The sequence below is a fragment of the Syzygium oleosum genome, unplaced genomic scaffold (genome assembly GCF_021117445.2).
Source record: "Syzygium oleosum isolate NSW1041296 unplaced genomic scaffold, Sole_v2.1 Sole_v2.18, whole genome shotgun sequence".
Lineage (NCBI taxonomy): Eukaryota > Viridiplantae > Streptophyta > Magnoliopsida > Myrtales > Myrtaceae > Syzygium > Syzygium oleosum.
This window is the reverse complement of record NW_026607502.1, coordinates 5,226,823-5,254,155: the sequence shown is the minus strand read 5'-3', so window position 1 is coordinate 5,254,155 and position 27,333 is coordinate 5,226,823. Positions and strand designations below refer to the sequence as shown.

The window sequence follows — 27,333 nt, the reverse complement described above, 5'->3', positions numbered from 1 at the left end:
AGAATTGAATATGCGAACAAATTAATAGTATTCGAAGACACTTCTTTGATTACTCTATTATAGGTCTATTCCGGTTAATATTAAGATTATAATTTCATATCACATTTTACCTATCTAATTTGATAAATGTTTTACTTAATATTTTCTAATATTATATATGTAAAAATTTTTACCGATAATAATGAAAAGGAAAATTAGAAACTCCGAAGGCTCACGGAACTTTATTTGGGGGATAATGACACAAACAACTTCTGAATTTTGATCAAATATGTCATGAACTTTTAATTTACTCAATGTAGTCCATGAACCTTAGCCTAATATTCAACATGGTCCCTAAACTTTTAATTTGTTCAATGCGGTCCCTGAATTTTGGTACATGTTTAATGTAGTCCCTGAACTATATGAAAATGTTCAATATGGTCCCCGAACTTGAATTGTCAAAGTTCAGGATTCGTTTGTATCATTTTTTCTTATTCGGGTTTTCATTTTTCTTTTTCCCCTTATATTATTATTATTATGATGGATAAACTCTTATCTGGGACTTTAACTTGCGAAAGTCGGCTGTACAAGCCGAAGCAGTGCACGCTCTCTCCTTTTGTTCATGCCGAACTTCAGCATCTCCGAACTATACTCGTCTCGACCCTCAATACCCTCGAGAAGCTTTATCCAGTTCGGAGCGAGAAATGACAACCCGAAGAGGAATTCCCCATCCAAGCTCTTGACAATCTGAAGGTCTTGCGACGCGAGGAAACGAGGGCCGTCCTCCGTTCGTCGTGGGATGGCTTCTTTGTCGACCACCACCGGGTCGTGTTTGGGTAAAGCTCTGGTCTTTCCTTCTTTCTTGCTTCCCCCCGCTTGGCGCATTTCAACAATGCCAGACTAGATTGACAAGTGTGTCTCGAGGTGGGTTCGTGCTGTGAATTCGTATCGACGATTCCGGGGTTGTCTTGGTCTCTTTCGTAGTTTCGATGTTCGTCTGAGGTTTGTGTTTTCTGCTGGTGTGAGAGAGGCTTTTCCACATTGGTCTCATGCGGGTCTCTTGTGTTTTGTTGGGTTTTTCGTTTTTGCCTTTTTCCGAGAAAAAAAATGGGTTTTTTTTCTATTGGTCCGGGACAATGTTATCTGGTTCTTGATTCTCTAAGCTGATGATTTAGTTGTCGCAGGTAGCGGATTGAGGTGCGCGGTCAAAGCTGATGGTAATGATCCCGGGAAGCCAAATTCCAATTACTTGCAGGTCTGTTCATATAAGGAAAAGAAAGGAAGTTTTTGCACTTGTCAGGTTATACAATTTAGTTAGTGTATTCTCTGTTCGTGAGTAGCATTTCACGGAAGTTGTTGATGCTGGCACTTGTTCTAGAGCTCAAATTCACAAATTGCTTTACATTCTCTCAGTTATGCTCATTTCTTTGTATCTTCAATCATCGGTGGCTGTAGTTCAAGGAAGAAGAACGAAAATCTGCATAATGGGCTTTAGAACATCTAGGAGCTAAGGAGTAAACCCTGAAAAGATTTGAATCGGGGTATATTCTCTGGATATGTCAGTTCATTTCTCTGGCAAAACTAAAGACCTAGACGCGCTTTCTCCTGTTTAAATCAGTTTCTCTAGTTAGGATTATTTTCCACCTTTTCTGAGGTTCCTCTCAGTTAGCATGACTGGTGCAGGAATTTAATGTTTATCTTTTGTGGGAGGCTGATGCAGAATGTGATTAGAATTGAGTTTTGGGTTGTTTAGTCCGGCATTGACATGTGTACATGCGCTTGAGACTGAAGTTGAGCGTCATAAATAATCTTTCGAGCTTGAAATTGAGAATCTTCATGTCTTTTTCAGCTGAGTCTGAAGCACAGAGAAAAGATGATCGATATAGTTTCTACCAATAGAGTGAAACGCTTACCTATCTTCTTATAGATGATACAGTCAGTGTGCATGTTGAATATCAATATGTTTTTTGCTACAGCACATCCACTTTAATGAGCAAATTCCTTTCTCTAATTGAACTACCATGCAATATCTTCCTAGCTACATCGATGCCTTATAACAAGGAGGACAATTGCGGGCCATTTCCACTACTGAACCGAGAATGCTCAAGAGATGATTGCTAAAATTAAGGCATCAAAGCTATTGAAGTTATTGCATGTCAGAAGAGTATGAAACCCATCAACAGAGAAGTATGGTTCTTGTATATGAAAGTGATGTCTTAGGAATATTCAGAAATCATGTCACTGTAGAATGTAGACTTTGAGCATCATACTGTGCTTAGTGTGTTGTAACTCGAAACAATTCTAAAAGGAACGTAAAAAATTTCCTATCTATACTCGTTCTAATGACATTCTCTGTGCAAATATGATGCCGGCATTGGTCATTTGGATTCTGAAAATCAATGTGCTGCTGAGATCTATTCTCCAGAGTATTCCTCCAAGTATTATTTAACAAATCACTGAAAAGAAGTTTTTGCAGAACTTTTGAACATGTCACTTCATTTGGATCATTGATTATATCGAAACCAGTGCACGCACATGGGTTTCATGTCATGTAAGTTAACTTTGCTGATCTCTGAATGTAGAGACTAATCATGGTCCAATGTCTGTAATGTCCAACTATCAATGCAGCATATGGTAATTTAGTTTTATAGTGCAATGCCAGATGTGCCTCATTACCTTCATGACATCATAATCCTTCATGTTCGATGTGATTGCTAATTGTTTCTTCCCTCCCAAACTGTGTAGACATCATTTCTGGGCTCATTTCCTGCCAGAGTTGCACAAGTTAGAGTTGGCTCAAATAGTTCTCTTAGGCAGAGGCCTTCAGTACCTTGTGTAAAGTGCGAGAAGGATGAGTTTGAAGATGTATCCATCGAGCGTCCTCCATACTATAGTTACCTTGACTCCACATCTGGGCAGCTTGAACCAGCTTCTGGTGCGCGTGCTGCTATCCCTGGAGAGGAGTACTGGCCAGAAGGAACTGCTAGCCGTGTAAGGGCTGCAAGGGCTCCCGAACCAACTGGAAAATCTTTAGGCTCTCCATCTTATGGCAAAAGTCCAGGAAGCAGGAGGAAGAAATACAAAACATCAGTTGCTGCTTCTGAGTCTGCTGGAGTCAGTTCGCAATCAAATGATTTACTTGTCCCAGAAGCTGCATCTGGATCATCTCAGACCGATCTCCTACTGTCTGACTCGGAGACACCTGGAACTTCTGCTGATGCTATAGAGGAGCATAAAGATAGCTCATCCGAGTATGTGGTTTATCAAACAGAACCTGAGGAAGAAGAGACTGGATATGATTTGGACAAAAAGCTAGGGCGTCCCCACCCTTTTATCGATCCGAAAGTGAAGAAGCCGATAGAGGAGCCACTTACAAGTGAAGAATTATGGTGGAACTGGAGGAAGCCAGATAAGGAACAGTGGTCTAGATGGCAAAGGAGGCGACCTGATGTTGAAACGGTCAGTATTGATATAGGGGAAATGAAGAAAACCAATTGATGTCACTTGATGCTGTAAGAGGTTTCATGGCAAATGTTGTTTCTATTTCAACCATATTATTTATTTGGATAGTAAGAGCTTGCATATATTCTTTTGAGTAATATCACGCGTATAGAGCTGATTTCTGGAATTATAATTTAGTTGCCATATATCAGACTTACCAATCACAAAAAGAAAGTCACTATGAAACCTGATCGTCTATGAAGCTTAAATTTACGACATTGATATTATGTGATACCTAGTTTGGATTCCACTTGCTTTATATTACACGTGATTGATTCGGAGCAAGTGCATGGTTTGCACATATCATAGGACATGCTGTTTTGCAGGTTTTCCTAAAAGCGATGGCAGAGACTGGACAAGTAAAGCTTTACGGGGATCATCCAACATTGACTGAAACATCTTTATATAGAGCTAGACGGCATCTATTCAAGGAAGAAAGGCATGCATGTTTAGAATATCATATGGTTAATTACTTCTGCAATATGTGCTGATATGGGTGCTCCATCTGGTTCTGTCTTTGTGGACAGTGGCATCTGTAGGTTCTAAGTTTTGTTGCGCGAGTGTCCAGGTCCATTTGTATTTTAGATCAGGAGACTGCATTACATGAGACAATTTTCCCTTTTAACATACAGCTACTTGATTTTCTTGATGAGAAATCCTTTTCATCTATTCTCAGTTCTCATTCCTAAACGGTGAGAATTCAGTCCATAACAAAAAGCCATTATGCAAACTATTGGAAGTGGCTATAGTTGATAGCTCTTCTTATGCTACTATGGATTGGTGCTAATTCATCATCGACTTATAAGCACTTCTACGTCCTTGAGTTTGTCAGTTTCATATTTAACTAGATTATGAATTAATCATTATCATGTGAGAGCTGCATTGAATTTTCGGATTTCTGTAAAATTTTAACTCCAGTTCATCTATAAGTACCTTCTTATATGTGGACCCTAACCCATCCCCATTTTGGGCGGAATTCGTGCTTTTGACCCTTGTGCTTGATTCCTAGGCAAACCACGTGTGAAATTCCTTAGATTGCCTTGTTCATCGTTCTCCTTGCTTCTTAGTGGCACTTCACTGATTTTGTGTCTAGAGTCTTAAGAAATGTTTATTACGAATATAGGCTTCAAGCTGAACAGGATAGACTGGAAGAAATAGGTCCGTTAGCGTACTACTCAGAATGGGTATCAGCATGGAAGAGAGACACTTCGCGCGAAGCCGTTCAAAGGCATTTTGAAGAAACTGGTGAAGATGAAAACACTCAACTTATTGAAATGTTTCAGCACCAGACTGATCGAGAGTATCGTATTATGATGGGTACTGATATACGCATTCGGAGGGATCCTCTTGCAATGCGTATGAAAGAGGATCAAGTCAAACAAAGTAAGTTTATTGAGTTCCTTTTCTTTTCTTTTTTTCATTCAACTTTTTACATACCATGTTTATAGTTTTCATTCGATAATGAGGTCCTAGAACTGAAAGGTTATAAGGCGTGCCTCCTTTTGTGCTGCTACAGTCATGCGCAACTGTTTATTTCTTTTCCGTTGCTCGTGGGTAATCAACATCATCCTGTCCTTGTTCAATACTTCCTTGACTGACTAAATTGGTTTATTGCTTTAGGCAAAAGCCCATTGTTTAACATTACATCTTGTGAAACACCATTCATCTCATGTCATTCATCTTAGTCATGTCATAGGATGAGACGAGAGTATTGTTCTCTTCATTTCTCTTTTTTTTCGTGGCTTCATGCTGGTTGTTGAAATCCTATTAACTGTTGCAGTTTGGGGTGGAGATCCAGTATATCCTACCATAAATTATATTCAGGATCCGAATGAAATTATTGATTACAGAGGTCCAGATTTTCACGAACCAACTCCCAATATGTTGGCTCATCTGAAGGAGGTTAGTACAACGTAATAGTTTCTTTTTTCTTTCTTGTCCTGGTATGATGTGCAAAATAATCATAATGCCCAAAATGGAGATCGAGTATGCTTTTACTAGCAAGTGACTTGTGGATCTTCTGATGAAAGCATCGTTGCCCGGTAATAAGTTGATAATAAGAGATAATTTATTATTCTAACTTGATTCAGAGAACCAAGATCAGCTAGGCTTCTTTAATTGTTGCTTTCCTTCTCATCATTTTATCACTATTATTCCTTCTAATTATGTTTTACATCAATATAAGTTCACCAGATTCTTCCCATCTTTGTTATGGAAGAATATGTTGGTCTCCACAGAATTACTTTGCAGCTTCTGGCTTACTTGCTTAGTAGGGAAGTAATATCTGTACAAGCATCCAATAAGCTAAATGATCTGTTAGTTATGAAGTCTGCAAAGATGCAACGCATGCAAATCGATTTGCTGTTACTGCTTTTTGCACATCCTTTAATTCCCTGATATTAGCATCGAAGTCCAATATTAGTTGTAGCATCTTTTGCAAATTGAATTCCAGCCCTTGACTTCCTTATCTTTGATCAGCGAGGCAAGATAATATCAAGGGAGGAGATTGAGGAAATTCTGGCAAAGGAGAAAACGCAGGAAATTGAGGTGATTTACCATCGATTATGAATTACCTCTTTAATGCGTCATGACTTATGAGTACTTTTTCCTACCGTTTTGTCCATTGCAAACCTACTTTTTGAAGGTTATATTCATATGCTTCTTTTGCGACTCCTGCTCTCAAGTTTTTTTTTTTAACTCTCCCTCTCAACTCTGCTTAATAAAATGGCTTGAACAACCAGAACCAAGAAGAAAGATTAAGATTCTTGCAAATCATGTTATAGCGCCAACTTGGTTTTCGAATTGTTTTGGCGGAAGAAAAGTGAGACGCATTGGTTGAGTGAGGGAATGTTTGCTTGAAGACTTGAACTCTCATGCAAATATACGAGGCACTTTTGTTGAGAACTTGTAATTGAGAACCAAAGAGAAGCCCTATCATGAAAAAGGACAAGCCTAAAATCAGTTAGAACTAGATTTTGTTCCAGATGGAACTAGTCTCGAGTCCTTGGTATTAACAGCTGCCCTGTTTGTTGATATGTGAGAAATGTTTCTTCTAGGACTGCGTAGACCAACTCCTCTTACCTGTTTTAGGATTGGACTCTTCAAATATTTCTTTTTGGCAAAAGAACATTACAAGTGCCATAACTTGTGTACGGCGCTCACTTTGGTGCCATAAGTTTTTTTTGGATCACTTTAGTGCTAAAATTTTTGAAAACGATCACTTAAGTGCCAACTCCGGTGCCGTACACAATTTTTCGCCGGAAATCCGACGTGGCATTTTTTTTATTAATTTCTAAAGCCGACGTGGCTCGCCGGAGATTGGCACTTAAGTGATCGTTTTTCAAAAATTTTAGCACTTAAATGATCGTTTTTAAAAATTTTAGCACTTAAGTGATCGTTTTTCAAAATTTTAGCACCGAAGTGATCCAAAAAACTTATGACACTTAAGTGATCGTTTTTCCTCCGACTTGGCACCAAAGTGATCCGAAAAAAGTTATGCCACCAAAGTGATCTCCGTACACAAGTTATGGCATTTATAGTGTCCTTTTGCCATTTCTTTTTTATTCGGTTAAGATCAACTAATTACAAGTCTTCGAAGGCTTAGTCTTTGCTAATAGAATTACCTGGGAAATAGTGGGATAATTATGAAAAGAGCTAATAATGCAAATTTCTAACCCCTGATTTTTGTGATCAATGCAGATAACAGACATGGACGAAGCAATGGCACGAGCTGTTGACATTGGGGAAAATGATGTAAGTCTCTCTCCTTAACACACCTCAACGAGTAATGCACTATTCCAGACTTTCTGATGTGATCTGATTCATTGTTGGGCTCTTTATCATGCAGGAAGGAGAAGACAGTGAGATCGAGGGTGAGGAAGAGCGGGAGAAAATAACGCGCAACTGGAGCGTTTTGAAAAGCACCCCCGAGCTCCGCAAGTCGAAGGTAATTGTCACATATGCTCTCTTGCATTATTCCTACAATCAACGGCTCTTTGGCGGGTTGAAATCCAGCATCTACTTGTCGCTTCGTGTTCACGATTGTTAGACTTTCTTCTTCCCATAGCAGCATTTGCCTCCGAGAACATTTTGCATCTCAAGTTTTTTGCTTGGGCTCAGAGTTCTTCCACAGTTGGGGTGACGCGCATCTTTTTTTGTTCTGTTCATGCTATGAATTGCAGGACAATAAGCCGAAAAAGGACGGTCGTATGTCGTTGGAAGATGCCGTAGATGATTCCGAGAATCTTACGGATTTTCTCTTGGATTTTGAAGAAGATGAATGAACCCTCCCGAAAGGAAGAACCCCTTCACCTCACTAGCTATTCGAGTCCGATTGCCACACTCGCCCAGCACCCAATCGCCGTCGATCATGAATTCGATCTCAATGGTGGAAGAATGGAGAGCATTGAGTGCTGCTTTAACTTCTCGCTAGCACATTCGGGGCTGTGCTTGTCGAACTTGTTGCCATGGACCATGACGTTGTGAAAGTCGAAATTACTGAGTGATTAGTGCATTCTTGCGGTTGTCTTGGTGTCCATCACACAGCAGTGAACTTGCAATTCATGATCATCAGTACGTCCTGCCTTTAAAATGGAGTTGATTTAGCACCTTTTTTCAAACATATTGATACAGAAACTCGATAGGGAGGCAGAGACAGCGGGTGCTGACCCTAATTGAATTATGATAAATACAAGACTCGATTAACTAATCATGCGCACTTAATATATTACTTAAAAATCTGTTTGTTGTGATTTTTACGAGTTTCACACAAGTTTTGGAGCCCTTGTGCTAGTAGGAAGATAGGGCCGGGCGGCCACCGAACAAGGGTCGGGTTGTCAGTCGGGGTGCTCGGTCCTGGCAACCGGACTATCATAGCCGGGCAACCACGGAGTCGAGTAAATTAACCGATCCATTCTGCGGACTCGGCCTTTGACGAGAACATCTCTCCCCCTGTTTTGGTCCTCTTTCAATTCTTTACTTTCTCTCTATTGAAGTTAACTAGGCGCAACAACTAAGAGTAAGGTGCATTGGTTGTTTTGAGGAAACAGAAGGGACGATAAGCGTGTAGAAGGTGCTGTTGAAACTAAAAACATTTATGCAGAAGCAGAATTTTCTATCAAATAGATATTGAAGGAGTTAAAGAGATAGAAAAGATACAAATCGGATTTATAAGCTCGACTCTCCAAGTTCTAATAGTCTCGACAAGGCTAGAATCCACTATATAATCCTTGAGATGTTGTAAGGGTTAATACCACCAAAAATCTCAAATTGATACAAATGTGACAAATTTACTCCAAAATAATTTTTTGACTACCAAAAACCCTAAACCGGTACACCCGTGATAAATTTACCATAAACCTAGTTTTTGACTACCAAAAACCCCAAATTGATACACTTATGATAAATTTACCCCGTAAAATTGGATTAATACTACGAAAAATCACAAATTTGTAAACCTCGTGACAAATGGAGGGATAAAACCCAAGGATTAATACCACCAAAAGTCCCAAATCGATACACCTGTGACAAATTTACTCTAAACTAATTTTTGACCACCAAAAACCCCAAACTGATATACTTGTGGCAAATCTACCCTCCGTTAATTTCCGTTAAATTTTACTGTCAAATTGCCGAGTTTGATGACACGTAAAAGTTTATGGATATACTAGTTTGGGGTTTTACCTCTCCATTTGTCACAAGTTTACAAATTTGTGATTTTTCATGATATTAATCCAATTTTACTCGAGTAAATTTGTCACAAGTATAGCAGTTTGAGATTTTTTATGGTCACAAAATTGATTTATGATAAATTTGTCAGTATGTACCAATTTGAGGTTTTTAGTGATCAAAAAATTAGTTCAGGGTAAATTTATCGTATGTGTACTCTTGGGATTTTTCGTGGTATTAACCCATATTATAACTAGTAAAAAGTGTTACTCTTACATAAAGTTTCATTAGTTGCTTCTACAAACTGAAGCACCTCTCACGATATTATATTACTTTCTTTCCAAATTACAAGTTGTCACGCGAGGTACGGGGGAATTAGATTGAGACAAGTATTTCCACTTTGGAAAAGGTGATGCGAGAGAGAGAGAGAAAGAGAGTTCTTAAACTTCGCCAATTCACAAGCCACTTTGATCTGTTTAAATAGAGCTTCAAAGTATCCGTCGGAAGCTTTCCTAGTCAAAGATCCATTGTTCTGACCACCTTTGACCGTCATGGCTACTTTCTGCACAGTCAAAACGTTGTCTATGGGCATCGAATGCTATTTCTAAAAGTAGAACTATTTACTTCTGCAGTATGACGCCTCTTTTGCTTTCACAAATATCGCAAAAACCATTTTCATATACTTCGATTTGCTTTAGGCGGATTTCAATCCTTATAGACGACTGTGAAACGCCAATTTGAGTTCAATTCAAATTCATAAAGATCCGAGTCTTACTGTAGAGGCTCGCATCTAGAACATGTTGCGAAATTCAAATCGGCATCAGTATAAATATTACAACTTTAACAAAACGAAATCAAATTGGAATCGATACAAATGAAACCGAGTTTGTATTGACACATAAAATGATTCGCTCCGGTACGACCGAGGTTTAATGGTGACAAGAACTCCGAATACAAAAACTACAAAAAGTTAAAACAAGAATGGGGTTTAATACCCTCCATTTATCACAAGTTTACAAATTTGTGATTTTTCTTGGTATTAATCCAATTTTACGTGGGTAAATTTGATGGGAATAAAGGCTGATTAAATGTCGCACGTTATGAAATTCGTAACTCGTTTGAGTTAAAAGAAAAAATAAATCGAAGGCAAAATTGGGCTCGCACGAGGCCCACTTTTCTGGTCCCGCAATCGTGTACGCTGGATGTGCGCTCACGCCCAAGTTTCAGCTTTGTCGGGCGTCGGATTTGCACCCCTTGCGCCGCGCGCGAGGCGCAGAGTTTGTGCTATGATAGTTACCACTTCAAATAAGTGTAATCGTATATAAAGACTCCATAGTCTTCTTTCTTTTCCGATGTGGGACTAGTATTTTCCACATCCCACTTCCAACTCGGGGTGTTCTTTGAGCATCAATTTCTCATTCATTCACCCATCAATTTATCCCATATTTCCAACAATCCCCACATGAATGAAAATTGTTTTAGTTTTGACTCTGTGATAGTGTTCAACAATTGAAACCCGCATAGGATAGGTGGGTATTACCCTTTGAACCTTCCCTTGTGAAAGTATATTTACTTTACTAGTTGTCCAAGAGACATGATGTCCCGAACTGTCCAGCTTTCTTATGTAAATGAACCCATGTTATAATTAGTAAAGAGTGTTGCTTTTACATAAAGTTTCATTAGTTGCTTCTACAAACTGAAGCACCTCTCACGATATCATATTACTTTCTTTCCAAATTACAAGTTGTCACGCGAGGTATGGGGGAATTAGATTGAGACAAGTATTCCTACTAGGTTGGGTTTCCTTTTATATCAACTTATTCTTTCATGGGCTTCAGCTCCCATTCCTCTTGTCGATTTCTCAACTAACTCTCTGTTTTAACCCTTTGTTACGGATCCGCATCCATATTATCCCTTGACTTTACGTAGTCAATTAAGGTAATGCGAGAGAGAGAGAGAGAGAGAGAGAGAGTTCTTAAACTTCGCCAATTCAACAAGCCACTTTGATCTGTTTAAATAGACTTTCAAGCTTCAAAGTATCAGTCGGAAGCTTTCCTAGTCAAAAGATCGATTGTTCTGACCACCTTTGACCGTCATAGCTACTTTCTGCACAATCAAGACGTTGTCTATGGGCATCGAATGCTATTTCTAAAAGTAGAACTATTTACTTCTGCAGTATGACGCCTCTTTTGCTTTCACAAATATCGCAAAAACCATTTTCATATACTTCGATTTGCTTTAGGCGGATTTCAATCCTTACAGACGACTGTGAAACGCCAATTTGAGTTCAACTCAAATTCATAAAGATCCGAGTCTTACTGTAGAGGCTCGCATCTAGAATGGTCCGCTCACCTTCTACAAACGGGTCCATCTAAGCAGATCGACGTCCTCGTTTTCTTCATAAGGGGTTTTATCCTCTTTCTTTCGAGGTACCTTATTTAAAAGGTAATTGATTGACAATATAGCTTCTCCCCATATATTTTGAGGCAAACCTGAATTTAGTAATATCGCGTTCATCATTTCTTTCAATGTGCGATTTTTACGTTCAGCAACACCATTTGATTGAGGAGAGTAAGGCGCAGCTATTTCATGTATAATTCCGTGTTGTGCATTTAATTCACCAATTGGTACTTCATACTCGCCACCTCTATCACTTCTCAATCTTTTAATTTTCTTATTGAGTTGATTTTCAACTTCATTCTTATAGAGAACAAATTTCTCTAAGGCTTCGTCTTTGCTTTTAAGCAAATACACATAGCAAGATATTGGTGTTATCATCAATAAAAGTAATAAAATATTTATTACCACCTCTCGCTTGAATGAATTTCAAATCGCAAACATCACTATGAATTAATTCAAGGGGTTCGGTTTCTTTCAATTGTTTGAAATGATGATCTCGTTAATTTTGCCTCAACACAAATTTCACATTTATGTTTTGAATCAATTTGAAATGAAGGTATATGTTCCAAGTTAATTAATCTACGCAATGTATCATAATTAACGTGTCCTAGTCTACCATGCCATAAATTGGAAGACTCAAGTAAATAAACGGAAGACTTATTATCTTTATTGATAATTGTCATTACATTGAGCTTAAAAAGCCCATCGCTTACATATCCTTCCCCACATACATTCCGGATTTAGACAAAATAACTTTATCTCGACTCAAACACCATACGAAATTCATGCTTGTTCAACAGAGACCCGAAAACCAGTTCTTTCGAATTTCTCGCACATACAGACATTGTTTAGAGTCGCCTCTTTTCCGTAGGTCATCTTCAAAGAACACTTTCCCTTGGCCTTCGATGCAAGAAGAGGCGAGTTTCCCATAAAAACCTTTTCCCCATTAATTGGTTCAAGATTTGTGAATAGTTCCTTGTTAAAGCATATGTGCCTAGTGGCACCAAGTTAATCCACCATTCTTTCGGATTGGACCCAACTAAGTTTACTCGTAAACCATTGTAGAAAGGTTTATGTTTGACACGCCTTGAGCGATGCCATTCACCATATTTGTCTCATAATTCTTCTTCTTCTAAGTCCGCATTCCATAGATCTATGCCCCATTTTACCACAATTGAAGCATTTTCCTTGAAACTTGTTCTTGAAACTCCTCCTTTGGCCCCACCTTTGGCTTGGCAATCTTCTTGTTCTTGTGGCCTTGTCTAAGCTCCACAACATTTGCCTTAGCTGTATTAGGATTGAACCCTTTGCGTTCGATCTTCTATTGTCTTCTTCGATTCGAAGTCTAACAATCAGCTCTTCCATGTTCATTTCCTTTCGCTTGTGCTTGAGATAGTTTTTGAAATCCTTCCACCCAGGAGGTAGCTTTTCAATAATAGCAGCCACTTGGAAGGTTTCACTCAAGATCATTCCTTCAAATTTCGAATTTCATGCAAGATCACTTGAATTTCTTGCACTTGACTCGATCACAGCCTTAAAGTCCACCATCTTATAATCAATGAATCGACCGACAACAAATTTCTTTGCTCCGGCATCCTCCTGCTTTATATTTCCGGTCCAAGGCTTCCCATAACTCCTTTGCCGTCTTTTTTGCACAATAGACATTGTACAATGAGTCATGTAAACCATTCATGATATAGTTTCGCACGTTAGTCGTCGAGTGCTTCCAGTGCTTCAACAAAAGCTTGAAGGCTTGCTTATCCGTTTCTCCATCGGATATCTTAGGAGCTTCCTCACCAAGAATCTCGCAAGATTCAAAGTTGTTAAATAAAACAACATCTTCTCGTTGCCAGTTACCTTTTAAAGTTCGATCCGTCGAACTTTTCGATTTCTCACCGTGGTGGATGTAAACCGCAGGATGGACAGCAGGATGAGCCAGTGCAGCTTGGACAAATTCGAGGCATAGGCAGAGTTTTTGGCGATGTTGTCGCAGCTGCACATCGACACCATCGTTTCAAGAAGCCCACATCCACGACTTCTTTACCCGTAGCCATTTGAATTTCTAAAAGCGCGAATCTGTTTTAAGATTGTTGCGAAATTCAAATCGGCATCGCAACTTCCAACTCAAGGGTGTTCTTTGAGCATCAATTTCCCATTCATTCACCCATCAATTTATCCCATATTTCCAACAGAACAATTTATCCCGTCTATGGCATGAGCTGCTTCTACAAAATGGTCCCTCCAGACTTTGCACAAACTTTCGCCGAATGGTCCGCTCACCTTCTACAAACAGGTCCATCTAAGTAGATCGATGTCCTCATTTTCTATAAGCTGCTCACATTCTATTAAACCATTCAAACGTTGACAAACCTTTCGTTCTATAACTTGTTCGTCTTCTACAAAAGTCCTTCCCAACTTATAGACACATTTACCGTCCGTTTGTTTTGTTCTCCCTCTATAGAGCAAACCCTTTCCATGCTTTTGAACTTCTCTATTGGGGGGGAGAGACACCAATAGGCCCAACCCAGCTCCTCTCTCTCATCAAAACGACCAACACTGCTGTAACCCTGCGGGAGTGCAAAATGATAGTGACACCAATCCTGAAATTTCCACGTATTTTTCTATTTTTTCAGCTTTCTTCTCTAAAATAGATGCTTTCGAAGTTCTCTTTTTTATCTCCTTATTTCTCGTTTACTAATTTAAATATGAATAAATGATACAAATGATTCATGAACTTTGATCCGATATACAATTTGATCGCTGAACTTTGGCCCAATGTGCAAAGTAGTCCATGAACTTTCAATTTGCTCAATATGATCCCTAAAATTTTGATTCACGTTTAATTTAAGGACAACATTGAATGTGTCCCTAAATTGTATGAAAATATTCAATGTTGTCCTTAAATTAAATGTATACCAAAACTTCATGGATCATATTGAACAAATTTAAAGTTCAATGACCATATTGCACATTTGAACAAAGTTTAGGGACCATATGTATCATTATGCCTTTAATTATTAAAAGATTCTCTTAAGGCTGCATCTAAGAGACTTCCTTTGTTTTGTGGCTTGCAGTTAGGCCCGATCCTCGAACAATTCGAGATAGCCCAGCGAGACGTAGAGAACTATGCATCAATGACCGATACATCATGTCTAATCCATCAAGAGAATAGTATATGTCGAGGATACATTGTATATGTTAGAAGTAGACACCATTTTAAAGGTTAGGCGACAGTATAGATGAAGAATACACCGTCTTTGCCATGAAGGGAGTTGATCATCGCAATAGCAGGGTTTAAAAAAACGAACGAACGAACGAACACGGGTTTCTTTTGTTTTTGGTAACTTATGACATTTTCTTCGAAGGTGTAAAAACGAAAAACAAAGTTTAAAAAATTTATAAAAACTAGCGTAAGATTTAACATATGCTTTTCATATATTTGAAAAATTTTAGGTGCTTTGCATGTGTTTAGTATATCGGACCCAAACATGTCCTTACAAGGTTTCATCTTGAGCTTATTCGGATCTTGAGATCCCCAAGATGTAAAGTGTATATAGGGCCCGTTTGGTTCGACTTTAGGGGAATGCAAATACCTTTGAGCTAAAGGGGTATTCCGAAATGCAAGTAGTGTTTGGTAAGTATTTTTTAAAATCAACTTGGGCTAAAGGACTTTTGCTAATATTTTTTATTTAAAAAAAAAAAGGCTCCGGTGGAGCTTAACCACCAGCCATCGCTGCCTGGGGTCGCGCGACCCCGGCGACCGCCACCTGGGGTCGCCAGACCTCGGGCGTCGCCGGGGTTGCGCGACCCAAGCCAAGCATTGCCTGGGTTGCACGACCCATGCGACGCCCGAGGTCCAGCCATCCTAGGCGGCGATCGCCGGGGTTGCGTAACCCCTAGGCGGTGGTCGCCGGGGTCGAGTTAGCCCTCAGGCAGCGGTCGCCGGCTGCCGGACCTGCCTCTGGGGAAGATGAACAGCTGCGATGAACAGTGCAAGTTACATTTCGAAAATGCAACTTCTCAAGGCACCTCCACCCTTGCATTGGCCAAAAGTCCTTTAGAAATCATTCCAAATGCAATTGCATCTCCCCAAAGTAAGTAAAAAAAAGTTGTCAAACACCATTTGCATTTTGCCAAGAGACTTTAGAGCTCAAATGAGTATTTTAAATGATGAACCAAACGGGGCCATAGGGTATTTCCTCTCTTCAGGGAAGACAATAGGGAATTAAGGGCACAGGGTGTGCGGACATCAACATGTTAAAATAAGAAAAGCAGTTGTAGAGCCTGCCATCTCTATATATCAAACAAATAGGCCGCGGAGGACCCTGTGAGAGTTTCGACTCCTCAAGTTAAAAAAATTTATAAAAACTACCGTATGATTTAACAAATGTTTTTCATATATTTGAAAATTTTGAGGTGCTTTGGATGTGTTTGGTGTATAAGTGATTAGAGGGGAAGAGAAAGGATAGGATGAAGGAATAAGAAAGGAAAGCCTTTTGGAGAGATTAGTGTAGCTAATTTTGTGTGATTTTTTTTTTGGGTAAGGAAATTTTGTGTGATTTTTAATCTCTCCAAACTATACAAACCGTAGGGATTTGAAGTGACTGGTGGAGTTGCTTGACAGCCTACCTGCCCTTATCTTCCTATCATTCATGTCTTTTTGTTCTTGTTATTATCTGAATTCATTTTGTCACTTTCTAATCATCGTAAAAGTGAGATAATTATTCAATCAATCATAAATTTATTGTACGAATGTCAATTTAGTCCTAAATTACATCAGCAATTTCCGATGGCAATTGACCGGAAGGACTACACTAAAATTTCGCGCAAAGGTTTAGGACCACATTAATGAAATCGAAAATTTTAGAAATAAATCGATATCCACACAATAGTTTTAGGACTGAATTGGTAATTTCTCCACTATAAAGTTAAGACCGACAAATTTCGACACAACTCTTTCGCACAAAGCACCCAAGTTACGTAGTTAACTCCGTTTGTTTCGTAGAAAATAAAATATTTGGATAATATTTTCCTAAAAATAATTGCTTATAAATAAGAACAAATGAAAAAACATTTCAGTGTCTACGAAAATATTTAGGCAGCAATTGTTGTTATAATGAAATATTTTTCATTGACTAATTATTTCAGCAATACAAAAGATTATTTTTAGAAAAATATTTTCCAAATCTTTCGTCAAAACAAACAAACCCTTAATGTTGAGCTTGAATGAGTTCTTGTCATAAAGGAAGATAAGGCTGCGCATGGCAACCATTCTGTACCCGGGAACAGATTCTGCTAAAAATTGATTCTTTTTTTTTTCGTGCCCGAGAACAATTTCTAAGTATTTGAAGGTGTTTGGTAATTGCTCAAAATTTCTATTCTTAGAATAGAAAAAGAACAGAAATGCGTTTGGTAACTACACAAAATTTCTTTTTATTAATAATATTTTAATAATATATTTTGAATTTTTAATATTTCTTTTTCTTTTTTTCTTTTTTTTTTCTTTTTTTTCCTTCCCTTCCTTGGCCATGGCCTGTCGCCGGCGACCGGCCACAGGCCAGGGCCGGCGAGGGCGTCGCGGCCCTCGCCGCCGCCCTTGCCGTCGCCCTCGCCGCCGACCTCGCCGTCACCATATATGGGCGAGGTCGGCCTCGCCATTGCGGCCGCGAGCCGCGCTCACCCAGGCGGTGAGGGCCGCGATGCCCTCTCCGACTACCGGCAGGGGCCGCAATGCCCTCACCGGCCCTAGCCTATGGCCGGCCGGAGGCAGGCGGCGGCCGGCTGGAGGCAGGCAGCGACAAGCCGGAAAGAAGAAGAAGAACAAACCAAGAAAAAAGAAGAAAACCAAGAAGAATCAGAAATGAAAAAATTGTTCCAGAATCAAGAAACTATTTTTTTTTGCTTCTTGATTCTGTTCAAAAACTAATTCTGGGAACAATTTTTTGCAAAATTGTGCTCGGGCACAAAAAATTTGACGAACGCATTTCTGTTCCCAAACTGATTCTGGGAATAAAAAAACAGAAATTTTCACTGTTTGGCAAGTTGCCAAACGGGCCCTAAATATACCCTATGCTACTCGACTCACACTTAAACATATCTAACTATACGGGGTTTCGAGTAAAAAAGATGCGTCTCTACACATTCTTACACGATTGTGTACAATAATCAAACATGATAAACACGTCTTGCAGGAGTAGGTATTATATATACCCGAACAAACTGAGCTCACTCCATCTTCCCAACGTGAAACCCACACCAACTTAGGGGTGTGCAAAACAGACTGCCCAAACTGAAAACTGTCCGGACTGGATCGGATCGGCCGGTTTGGTCTAGTTTCCGGGAGTGTCAGTTCGATTTCCAGTTCCTAAAAGTGGAACCGGTATCCGGGTGGTCCAGTTTCTAGTTCCAAGGGGAACCGGACCGATCGAATCGGACCAACTATATATATTTTTTTGTGATTATGTGTAGTCGATACGAGGAATACAATTCCAATTTTAGAACATATGCATAGTCGGCAAGGGGAACACAATTGGTCATCGCATTAGCTCGAATTGCACGCTTGTTTTTGTAATTATGTGTAGTCAGCATGGGGAACACAATTTTAGTTTCAAAATATATGGTATCAAGTAGTGCAAAAAAAAAAAATGATCGGTTCCAGTCTCAGGATCAATCGGTCCGGTTCCCGATTCTCAATTTTGGGAACCGGTTCTTCCGGTCCAGTTCCCTATTCCAATGTGAAACTGGACCGAACCGGAAACCGATCACCCCTTACATCGATCTAATGATTGAGACGGACCGCACTCACATGCATCGCGTACACAAGCAATACTTACTCGTCGGTGCCGTTGGTGGTGCTTGAGGGCGATTCCATGGACTCCCCGAGAGACATCGTGCCCGTATAATCTTTTCACCGTCGGACCGAAACGTAGTACGTTTCGAACCGCTCGACAAGGCTCGATTTTGAACGGTCGTGAATTGTATAAACCTTTGTTCGAGATGACGGGTGAAAATTTTTACCTTGCCGGAAACCCGTGGACTCTGCCTGCCCCCTGAAAACGATAGAGGACGGACAACCCTGTCTCTCTCTCTCTCTCTCCGAACGGCAGGCAGGAATCGCCATGGCTGAACCTTCGAAGAAGACGAGTCGAAGCTTCCGCTGAAGGGTCGCCCGTCGCGCGCGCGTGTTCGTGTCGTGTCGTGTCGTGTCGTGTCTGAACGAACGCCGGCGCTTTCGAGGGGGCGGCAAATGAGGAGCTCCGGTAGCGACAAGAGTTCCGCTCTCGACAGATTCACTCCTCGTGGAAGTCGGGACGAATCCTGATCGAGGGTTCGCCGATCGAGCTCGATCTCCGTCGTGGGTGACGCCCAAAGTTGCTCCTTTAGGCGGGGCTGCGGTCCTCTCCGGTAGTTGGGTCGCCATTTCCGTCAACGACGTTGAAGAGAGCGAGAGGGAGAAGGAGGGAGAGGGGATCATGTCGTTCTCGTTCTTCAGGCCGTCGAGGCAGAAGACTTCGCAAGAGTTTGTGAAGGCGATCAAGGACAGCCTCATGGCTCTCGACACCAAAACCGTCGTGGAAGTGAAAGCCCTCGAGAAGGTGAGGTTTCGGTCTGCTTTTCTTGCCTTTCTGGTGCTGGTTATGGATGTCTCCGTTGCCATCTTCTGCAGTTAGCTGCGGTTTTTCCATCTTGCTGTGTTGTAGTGGGACCTGATCGATGGGTTTAGGGATTGGAATTTGGGAATTATCGTCCTGAATCGAGGAATAGTAGTTTTCGCTGCTTCGGAGAAGCATTCGGTGCTAGATTGTCTTTAGTCTGAATATAAGATGGAATATCAATGTGCAATCTGTGGAATTAACCTCAGAGTTCTGGAATGTGAAGAAGGCTACATGATGTATTCATACTGTACTTTTTTGTTCTTAGTGGACGACGTTTGCTTAAGATTTCTCAAATGAGAGATGGGGAATTAGAAGGAGTCGTTATTGAGCGAAATCCAACTGCGAAAAGAGCTGAATTCAATCAGTGGGTTCTTAACTTGAATTTCATTTTTCTTGAAATGACAGAAGCTCCCAGCCAGTGCACTATCTTCTTCTTTCTATAGAGCCTCTAACATGGCGACTGTTCATAGTATTTGCTGATTCCTACTCACATCCTTGTTTCAGAATTTTGTATCGGCTTAACCAATAAGGTCCTCTATGGGTCACAATTCTCCATGCGTTCTGCTGCTATTACACTTGGGCAAACATTCTTTGGATAAGTAAGTAGCATTCTCTTCTGCAGTATGGCGTAGTGGGCAGACTCTGAGGCTTCTTAACAACTTAGCTTTTGATCACAGATCTAAAAGGGAGTACCACCAGCCAGCCTCCATAGAAGTATCTCGCCTTTCGTGTAGTTTAGCTTGCCATGTTAGACTTTTATACCTTGGACCACTGTTGATTTAAGTTGTTTCGAAGCAAGGGGTGTGCAAATTCCACAGTATACTGCCTGCACATCACCGTATTAATTACGTTTGATCTAAACAAGGAGCTCTTAAAATGTCTAGTTTCAAAATAGTCCTAGCAGATTCCTCAGTCCTCCTCACAGATCTAAAGCGTACTTTGAGAGCTTGACATTGAAATGTTAGAGACTCGTGTTTGATTTGATGTTTAAGCTTGATATATTGAGGCAAGCTCTAGTGAAAACTTGAGATCAAGCTTGGACTCAAATTTTCAGTGTACAAACAGAACTAAAACCAATAGTGGTATACATATACATGTGTGTGTGTGTGCGTGTGTTTTCTGTTTTTCGTGTTTCTTGCTTTGCAAATACATCTGTGTAAAAAAGAATGCAAGTATTCAATCAATCTAGCTCAAAAGCTGCTCTAAGTTAAATATTTACGAATTGGAGATAAACCTGATTTGATCTTGATGTGTGGACTCCCCTTTCGCTCCTGAATCGACATGACCTGACCTTGGTAAGGACATGAGTTTTGTGTCAAAAAAAGAACTTGGAGTCATCTACCATCCATCATTCTGATGAATTGATGGAGGTGACTGAGGTAGAAGATAAAGAGTAGAAGCTCCAGAACAAAGTGCATGTCACATGCAAAATCAAGGAATACGTGGGCCTTGAATCAGATCTAGAATGATAGGTATTAAAACTTGGGTGAGGGGAAGAAAAACAGAAAGTAATAGTAGCACTTACCATTTGCGGGCCCTGGGAAAAAGGGCATCTTTGATAACAAAGGTTGACTCAAAATCTGATGGAACCACGGGCTAGAGGCTGAATTATCAGGTAATTTGAAAGGCACCATGTGTCCTTTAGTCAATCATGCAGTCTTTAAGATACAAAATACAGTTATGATTATGAAAAATTAATAGGAGATGAACTGCATTGTTTATTATTTGAAAAGATACAAAAGTGTTGAAATTAAAATACACATACCTAGTAAAAATGTACATGTGTTTGGGCGACCATATCCATCTTTTGGACACTTTTTGGGCGAGTCACATTGTCCTAGAGTTTCAGTTTTGGTGATCAGACACCTGGATGTGTCCATATCCGACTCCCGCGTTAAAGAATTACTGACATAGAATTTGATATTGGAGACTAACTCAATCAGAACTTATTCATGCTTGAGTAGTCTGCAAGTTGAGTTTGACTTGTTTGCAGCCTAGTTGGGGTCAAGCTGTGCTTGGATTTGGAGTTGTGGGGTAGTTAATTTTTTCTATGCATGAAATTGGAGAACATTGTCTTTGGATATTCATGTGTCCGCCTTAAGAATTAGCTTTTAAGATCATGGTCTACCCATTTCTCAAAGATCAATCAATCTAGATGTTCACTCTCCATGTTCAACTGCAGGCTTTGGAAGAAGTTGAAAAGAATTTTGCAACTATGAGATGCATGATTGCTGGAGATGGAGAGGTTGAGCCTAATGTCGATCAAATTTCCCAGCTCGCTTCTGAAATATGTAAAGAGGATGTCATTGCCCTTATAATTCACAACTTGCATATCCTAGGATGGGAGGTAGATTATTATGATGATCTGGACTCTTGAATATTAGAGACTATTTAATTGCCTTAATGGAGTAATGACCTAATGTTTGCGCAGGCAAGAAAGGATTTGGTCTATTGTTGGGCCATATTGCTAAAACAAAAGGTTGGCTCCACATATTGTTGTGTGGAATATATTGAGAATCATTTCGAGTTGCTAGACTCTCTTGTTGTAAGGTAAGAATTGTTGAGACATATTTTCTTTTGTAATAACTAATTTTTTGTCAATTTTTCCAGGCTTATAAGTTATACTCTCTCTCTCTCTCTCTCTCTCTCTCTCTCTCTCTCTCTCTCTCTCTCTCTCTCTCTCTCTCTAACAAAATGTAACAAAATCATCAGATTTTTTGTAGGTGGTGATAGCTATTTATAGATTCTATTTACTCGTATTCTGCCTTGACCATTTCATGTTATAATTGTCCTACCTAGCGATATTACTCTGACTGCTTTTGACAGTTAGGAACTTACACCGTGCTGATATTAAATTCGTAGCTGGTTATTATTGTCTCTCATTTCCGCATGCAGCTAATTGCTACTTTCTTTTGGTTGTAGCTACGATAACAAGGAAATTGCATTGAACTGTGGAAATATGTTGAGGGAATGCATCAAGTTTCCTACACTTGCAAAGTAAGATATTCATGCTAGTTAGGAAATGAGAAGTTTATTGTGAGGCCTTGAGGTCTTTAGTTCTGCAAGTTTACTATTGATTGTTAGCAAATGTTTCTATGTTGTCTTTCATTGATGGTTGCTGAGGGAGTTTCGAAGAGCATAGGCGTGCAGCACATTATGCCCACAGTCACATGCTCAAACATGCAGAATGAGAGTTAACTGCTCCTTTAATTAATAAGGGAGGTTATGGCCATGCAGTTTGTGTTGTGCTGATGCATCTATATCAAATAACTTTTTGCATTTTTCCAAATTCAAAACAAGGGTTGTTTGCACTATCATAATCCTTCCTATGACCGAATGATATGTTGGTATTCTAGAAGCAATGAGTAGATGGATGCTCGTCAGTGCTGGGTGCTTGAGATTTCATGAAGAAGTGTTGAATATTCCATTGCGATCCTCTTCTCTCTGGAGTATCTTGTGAATCTGAAATGTAATTATGCTGGTGGTGAAATGGAGCACTCCTTTACCTATAACCAACTCCAGTTATCCGTGGAGTATCTTTTGATTTCTGTCTATTTGAGATATCTAATTTCCATATAATCAAATGACATATTTTGAATCTAAGGGAACATATTTCTTTTGCAGCAGTTATCTTGGTATATACTTGTTAATATAATCTTCTTTTTACTAACAAGCGACATGCTTTATTGTGTTGGTTTTTAGGTACATTCTGGAGTCAGCGAGCTTTGAATTGTTCTTTAAATTTGTAGAGTTGCCTAATTTTGATGTTACATCTGATGCATTTACTACTTTTAAGGTGAGAGCCATGAGTTTTGAGTGCTTGCAATTTCTATTGTCCCCTTACATTTTTTAACGGGCTTGAAGAAAGATATGACAGGATCTGCTCACAAAGCATGGAGAGGTAGTTGCTGAGTATCTGAACATCCACTATGACGAGGTTAGCTGCCTCATAACTAACGTTACATGTTTCATTTTGTTTCTGAACACTTGAAATGTGCACCTGCTTTTAATATGTTATCTCCAAAACAGCACTACGCATGGCTGCGTGTGGTGTTCTCTGCTATATTAATCTGATTGTTTTGCATACTGCACCTTATTTTGGCACTCGACGAGTACTTTTTTTTTTTATTTTTATGGTAAGGACACTCGATGAGTACTTTGTAATGTGTTATCTCAATAAACGCGGTCAACTTAGTAATTTCATTGGTAGTTGGATTTATTCAATTCTGACCTTCATTTTACATGTTGGCACCGATAATAGGATGTTTTGACAATCAGCACTTGTAGTTTAAGTCATGTAACTTTCAAAGCATATTCCTAACAAGCTTTGGTTTTTCCAGTTCTTTAATCTATATGAGAAACTTTTGACTTCAGCTAATTATGTCACCAAAAGGCAATCTGTGAAGGTTAGTTGCAACCTTTGTCTTTTTAGCTCATTTTTGCTTTTGAATTATCATGACATAATACGTGTATTTTTTGAACTCAAGCTTCTCTCGGAGTTTCTCTTGGAGCCTCCTAATTCCCAAATAATGAAGCGATATATATTAGAAGTTCGTTACTTCAAGGTCATGATGACATTGTTGAAGGTATTGTATGTCTGGCTATGCTTGTCTTGTCTTGCCTTCCTCTGTGCGCCTAAAATGCAACGTCAGGACATGTTTCCAGGATTCTCTGTTTTTTGAAGGACAAGGTTGTTATCTAGAATAGGTAAATGCATTTACAGATGACAGTCTTGGAAACGTATTGCATCAACACTGGTGTTTACTTTTACTGATTAAATGATGGTCAACTTCTTCTTCCCTGCCTTTTATTCTTCCTAGTTTGTAAATGTTTCTGTGTATGTAGATTTTGCTTTCGGGAGAATTCTGCTTGAAAGTTGGGTTAGATATGTTGGGCGCATTAGCTGGTTTATTTGGTCAGATATCTCATTGACTAGGTTTGAACGTGGGTAACTTCTAAAATCAGCAGGGTTGGATGAGCCCATCGACGCAACAGCATTGATATACTGGATTTTACCGTATTATATCCATTTTCTGAATTAGTGATGTTTTCATTTCGGTCTCCATGCCGTGAGGTTTCTGATTAATAGCTGTCTTTTTTCCTTGCTGAACCAGGACTCGAGCAAAAATATTCAGATGACTGCTTTCCACATCTTCAAGGTTTTCCTAGTTCTCTCTCTTTTTTTTTTTTTTTGGTCGGTTTCCTAGTTCTTTCATTGACCAGAAGTTATCATGCTATTGGATACAAATGCTCGGAAAGATAGCCTGTGTCTTGCTAATTGTACTTATCCTATTATATCTGCAGGTGTTTGTCGCGAATCCTAACAAACCACGTGAAATTAAGGTTATCTTGTCAAAAAATCATGAAAAGCTGGTTTCATTGCTTCACGATCTCTCAGGCGGTAAAGGTAATCCTGAGAATTGATCATATATCTTCTCAATGCAGGACTAAATTTGCAGTGAGAAATTTTTAGCTGATTTTTTCATTGCACATCCTTTATTTTTCAGGTGCTGATGATGAGCAATTCGAAGAAGAGAAGGAGATAATCATCAAGGAAATCGAAAGAGTATCTCACCTTCCTACTCTTGAACAATAATTCCTCATTTAGCCAATTTCATTGCGAAAAATGAGAGGGATTTCTTTGGATCCACTGCTCACCCTTAACTACCTAAGGGGAGAAAGAATTAATGATATTAGGCTTAAATCTCAGCGATGAGGATGTATAGGTTTAAGAGTGGTTCTTGTATCCGGCCCCGGCCCTCACCTAGTTTGGTCCGACGAAAGGTACCGGGGCCAAATTCATTGTAATTACCAAGTTATGTACACTAAACTCTTAATGGCTTTCTCTTGGTCCTAATTGCGCAAAGGCTTTGTTACTGATGCCAATCTTGTCTGATTTCCGGGTCGATTCACTATATAGGTCCAGTTTGGTTGCGAGATGAATAAAGGTTAAAGTGTATCGACTTTGTATGCAGAGACTTTCATCATGGCTGCATCACTGTTGTTATTGTTGATTGGAGATAGATAACGCCTAGTCGGAGTAGAATTCGCTATTCTTGCGGTGGTTCGGCTCTGGAGTCGGCCGATTACCACCAATAGAGTTAGAGATAGTTTGTGTGGTAAATACATGGATATGTGCATGTTTTTGCAATTTCATTCTCATTCATCATTCATCATGAACAACGTATCAAGTCCACCTTTCTAGCCATTGCAGTGTCTGACTCTATCGTCTTTCTGACGATGTTCCTGCTTTTTTAGATAAGTAATCGTTTCCGAAACATTACTATTTCCTCTTGATGTCCTTTAGATAGGTCATCGATTTTGAATCATTACTCTTTCTCAATCCGAACTCCGAACTCCGAACTCCGAACGTCACTCTCTAACTGATAAACCGGGGGACTTAAGCGCCGAGCACATACTGTGTTATGTTTCCGTCGAATCTCGTATTGGGAAGTTCCCGATCAATCGGTAATGTAACCCTAACAGTGAACTTGCGGGTAATGAATTTATAGTCGATAGGATTCCTTTCGGGTCGATGAAGAATGGATGGTTTTACGAACCCTTAGCTTTACCTCGTCGCGTTTAGAAAGTTATCAGTCCCCGACGATAAAATTAACCATTGCTTTTGCAAAATTATTTATGCGTATTAAGAAGGATTACCAATACTTAAATCTGCGATTTTTTGCACGGACATGGAGACACGGCTCGGACCAAAGAACCTTCGCATCAAAAGGCTTTTTTAAGGGTTCTTCAGCTCCCAATGCCTCCTCTTTCGAGAGATGTAAAACTCAAGTAATCGCATTCACGAGCAACTTTACCAATTTCCATCTTCCAGGACAAAGCCCGGAGAACATCAATTGCTTCCATATAATCAAAAGGGTTACTAAGATTTTTAAATTACGGACACACCATTTTGTTTGATTAATGAATTTCTCCACAAAAATAAATAAATATTTGGAACATCGTTAGGAAAAAGACAAAAGAACAAACTACAAATTACTATTCATAGGGACACTTGCGTGGAATTCAAAGCAGCTCGTGAATTTATCTTTATTCTTTTGTAAGATTGTTCACGATGTTTATGTTGGTGTTACGTTACCGAGTGAAAAGGACACGGTAAATTTCTCTAAAGGTCGTCCTTCGTGTAGCGTAACGAAATTCGTATGCTATGGACCGAATTCTCCCACACCCTTATGAACATAAATGTGCAGCTTGTGGCATCAAAGTGAAGAACGAGTGATGCAGAAAGGACGATACGGCTGGTTCTTGAGAGCGAGCACCGGGGTATTCATGCTAGGAACCCTCGAGTGGAAACAAATACCATTTCAGATGATCTCAAAAGGCGGGATTGGCCTCCCATACATAAATTGGGTCGAGAGCCGAGATACCGTTATCCTGACGAGAGTCATAGCAAGTGTCGAAACCGGTTCGTCATACCAAAGTAATCCGTACGTCTCGGACTATCGTCGGTCTCCCCCCGCCCTACCTTTGCTAAACACCAAACGCGTGAAGAATCGGGTCGCGAGAGCTTCTGAAATTCCAAAAAAACGTTAAGATTTCGATTCTGTACGCTCTCACCTTTGCCAAAAATTCATGTAAAAATTGGCCACTTAAGTCACATCAATCACATGAATTTATATACACGTATATATTTATATATATCTGTGTGTGCGCGTATTCAACAGGTACAAGTGAAGGACCCCACGGGGCTCTTTTTGTAAGTGGGGACTTTTTGATGGGGGGAATGATTGATGGGAGGGAGGGGAGGGCGAAGAGGGGAAAAAAGGTTTTGGCGATTTCAAAAGGGTCAACATCGTCGGGGTACGATGGCGAAACCGAACACGGAAATCAATTAACCCCCCCGCCCCCCCCACAAAGTCTACTTCAATAAACCCCACCACACACCCCCCCCCCCCCCTAGTTGGCTAGTGGCAGTCTCGTTAATAGGCAACTTGATGGTGATGAAGTGACCCCTCGTATTAAAAAGGAAAATTCCCCCCCAAAAAAAAAAATTATAAAAAAAAGCCCTTTAAAAATTCAAGTGGAAAGATTTTTTTAGCAATCGCTATCCTATGTTCTATCAGGGCTGGAGCATGAATTTAGAGTAGAATCGGAATTCGATTCGAAGTGA

At 39.8% G+C, this 27,333-nt stretch overlaps 2 protein-coding genes across 6 annotated transcripts; both read left to right on the top strand.

Annotated features, from left to right (window-relative positions):
• Positions 1–555: 555 nt before the first annotated feature.
• On the top strand, positions 556–8,099 carry LOC115666510 (protein PLASTID TRANSCRIPTIONALLY ACTIVE 12, chloroplastic). 2 transcript variants are annotated; one of them, XM_056319713.1, is made up of 10 exons: positions 556–815; positions 1,164–1,234; positions 2,725–3,438; positions 3,807–3,927; positions 4,612–4,863; positions 5,261–5,382; positions 5,959–6,027; positions 7,180–7,233; positions 7,328–7,426; positions 7,662–8,099. In XM_056319713.1, the coding sequence occupies exons 1-10, from the start codon at positions 779–781 to the stop codon at positions 7,761–7,763; spliced, it is 1,641 nt and encodes a 546-aa protein (XP_056175688.1). In that variant the 5' UTR covers positions 556–778; the 3' UTR covers positions 7,764–8,099. The 2 variants fall into 2 exon arrangements, with proteins under 2 accessions (XP_056175688.1, XP_056175687.1); XM_056319712.1 differs by having other exon boundaries at positions 557–815; positions 3,807–3,919; positions 4,604–4,863.
• A 10,291-nt stretch (positions 8,100–18,390) lies between these two features.
• LOC115693259 (uncharacterized) lies at positions 18,391–25,162 on the top strand. 4 transcript variants are annotated; one of them, XM_056319691.1, is made up of 12 exons: positions 18,394–19,142; positions 19,707–19,801; positions 21,385–21,549; positions 21,634–21,752; positions 22,125–22,199; positions 22,905–22,998; positions 23,080–23,139; positions 23,543–23,608; positions 23,690–23,788; positions 24,317–24,361; positions 24,507–24,609; positions 24,710–25,162. In XM_056319691.1, the coding sequence occupies exons 3-12, from the start codon at positions 21,418–21,420 to the stop codon at positions 24,796–24,798; spliced, it is 882 nt and encodes a 293-aa protein (XP_056175666.1). In that variant the 5' UTR covers positions 18,394–19,142; positions 19,707–19,801; positions 21,385–21,417; the 3' UTR covers positions 24,799–25,162. The 4 variants fall into 4 exon arrangements, with proteins under 4 accessions (XP_056175665.1, XP_056175667.1, XP_056175666.1 ...); XM_030620241.2 differs by lacking the exon at positions 19,707–19,801; XM_056319690.1 differs by lacking the exons at positions 19,707–19,801; positions 23,690–23,788 and having other exon boundaries at positions 18,391–19,142.
• Positions 25,163–27,333: the final 2,171 nt, after the last annotated feature.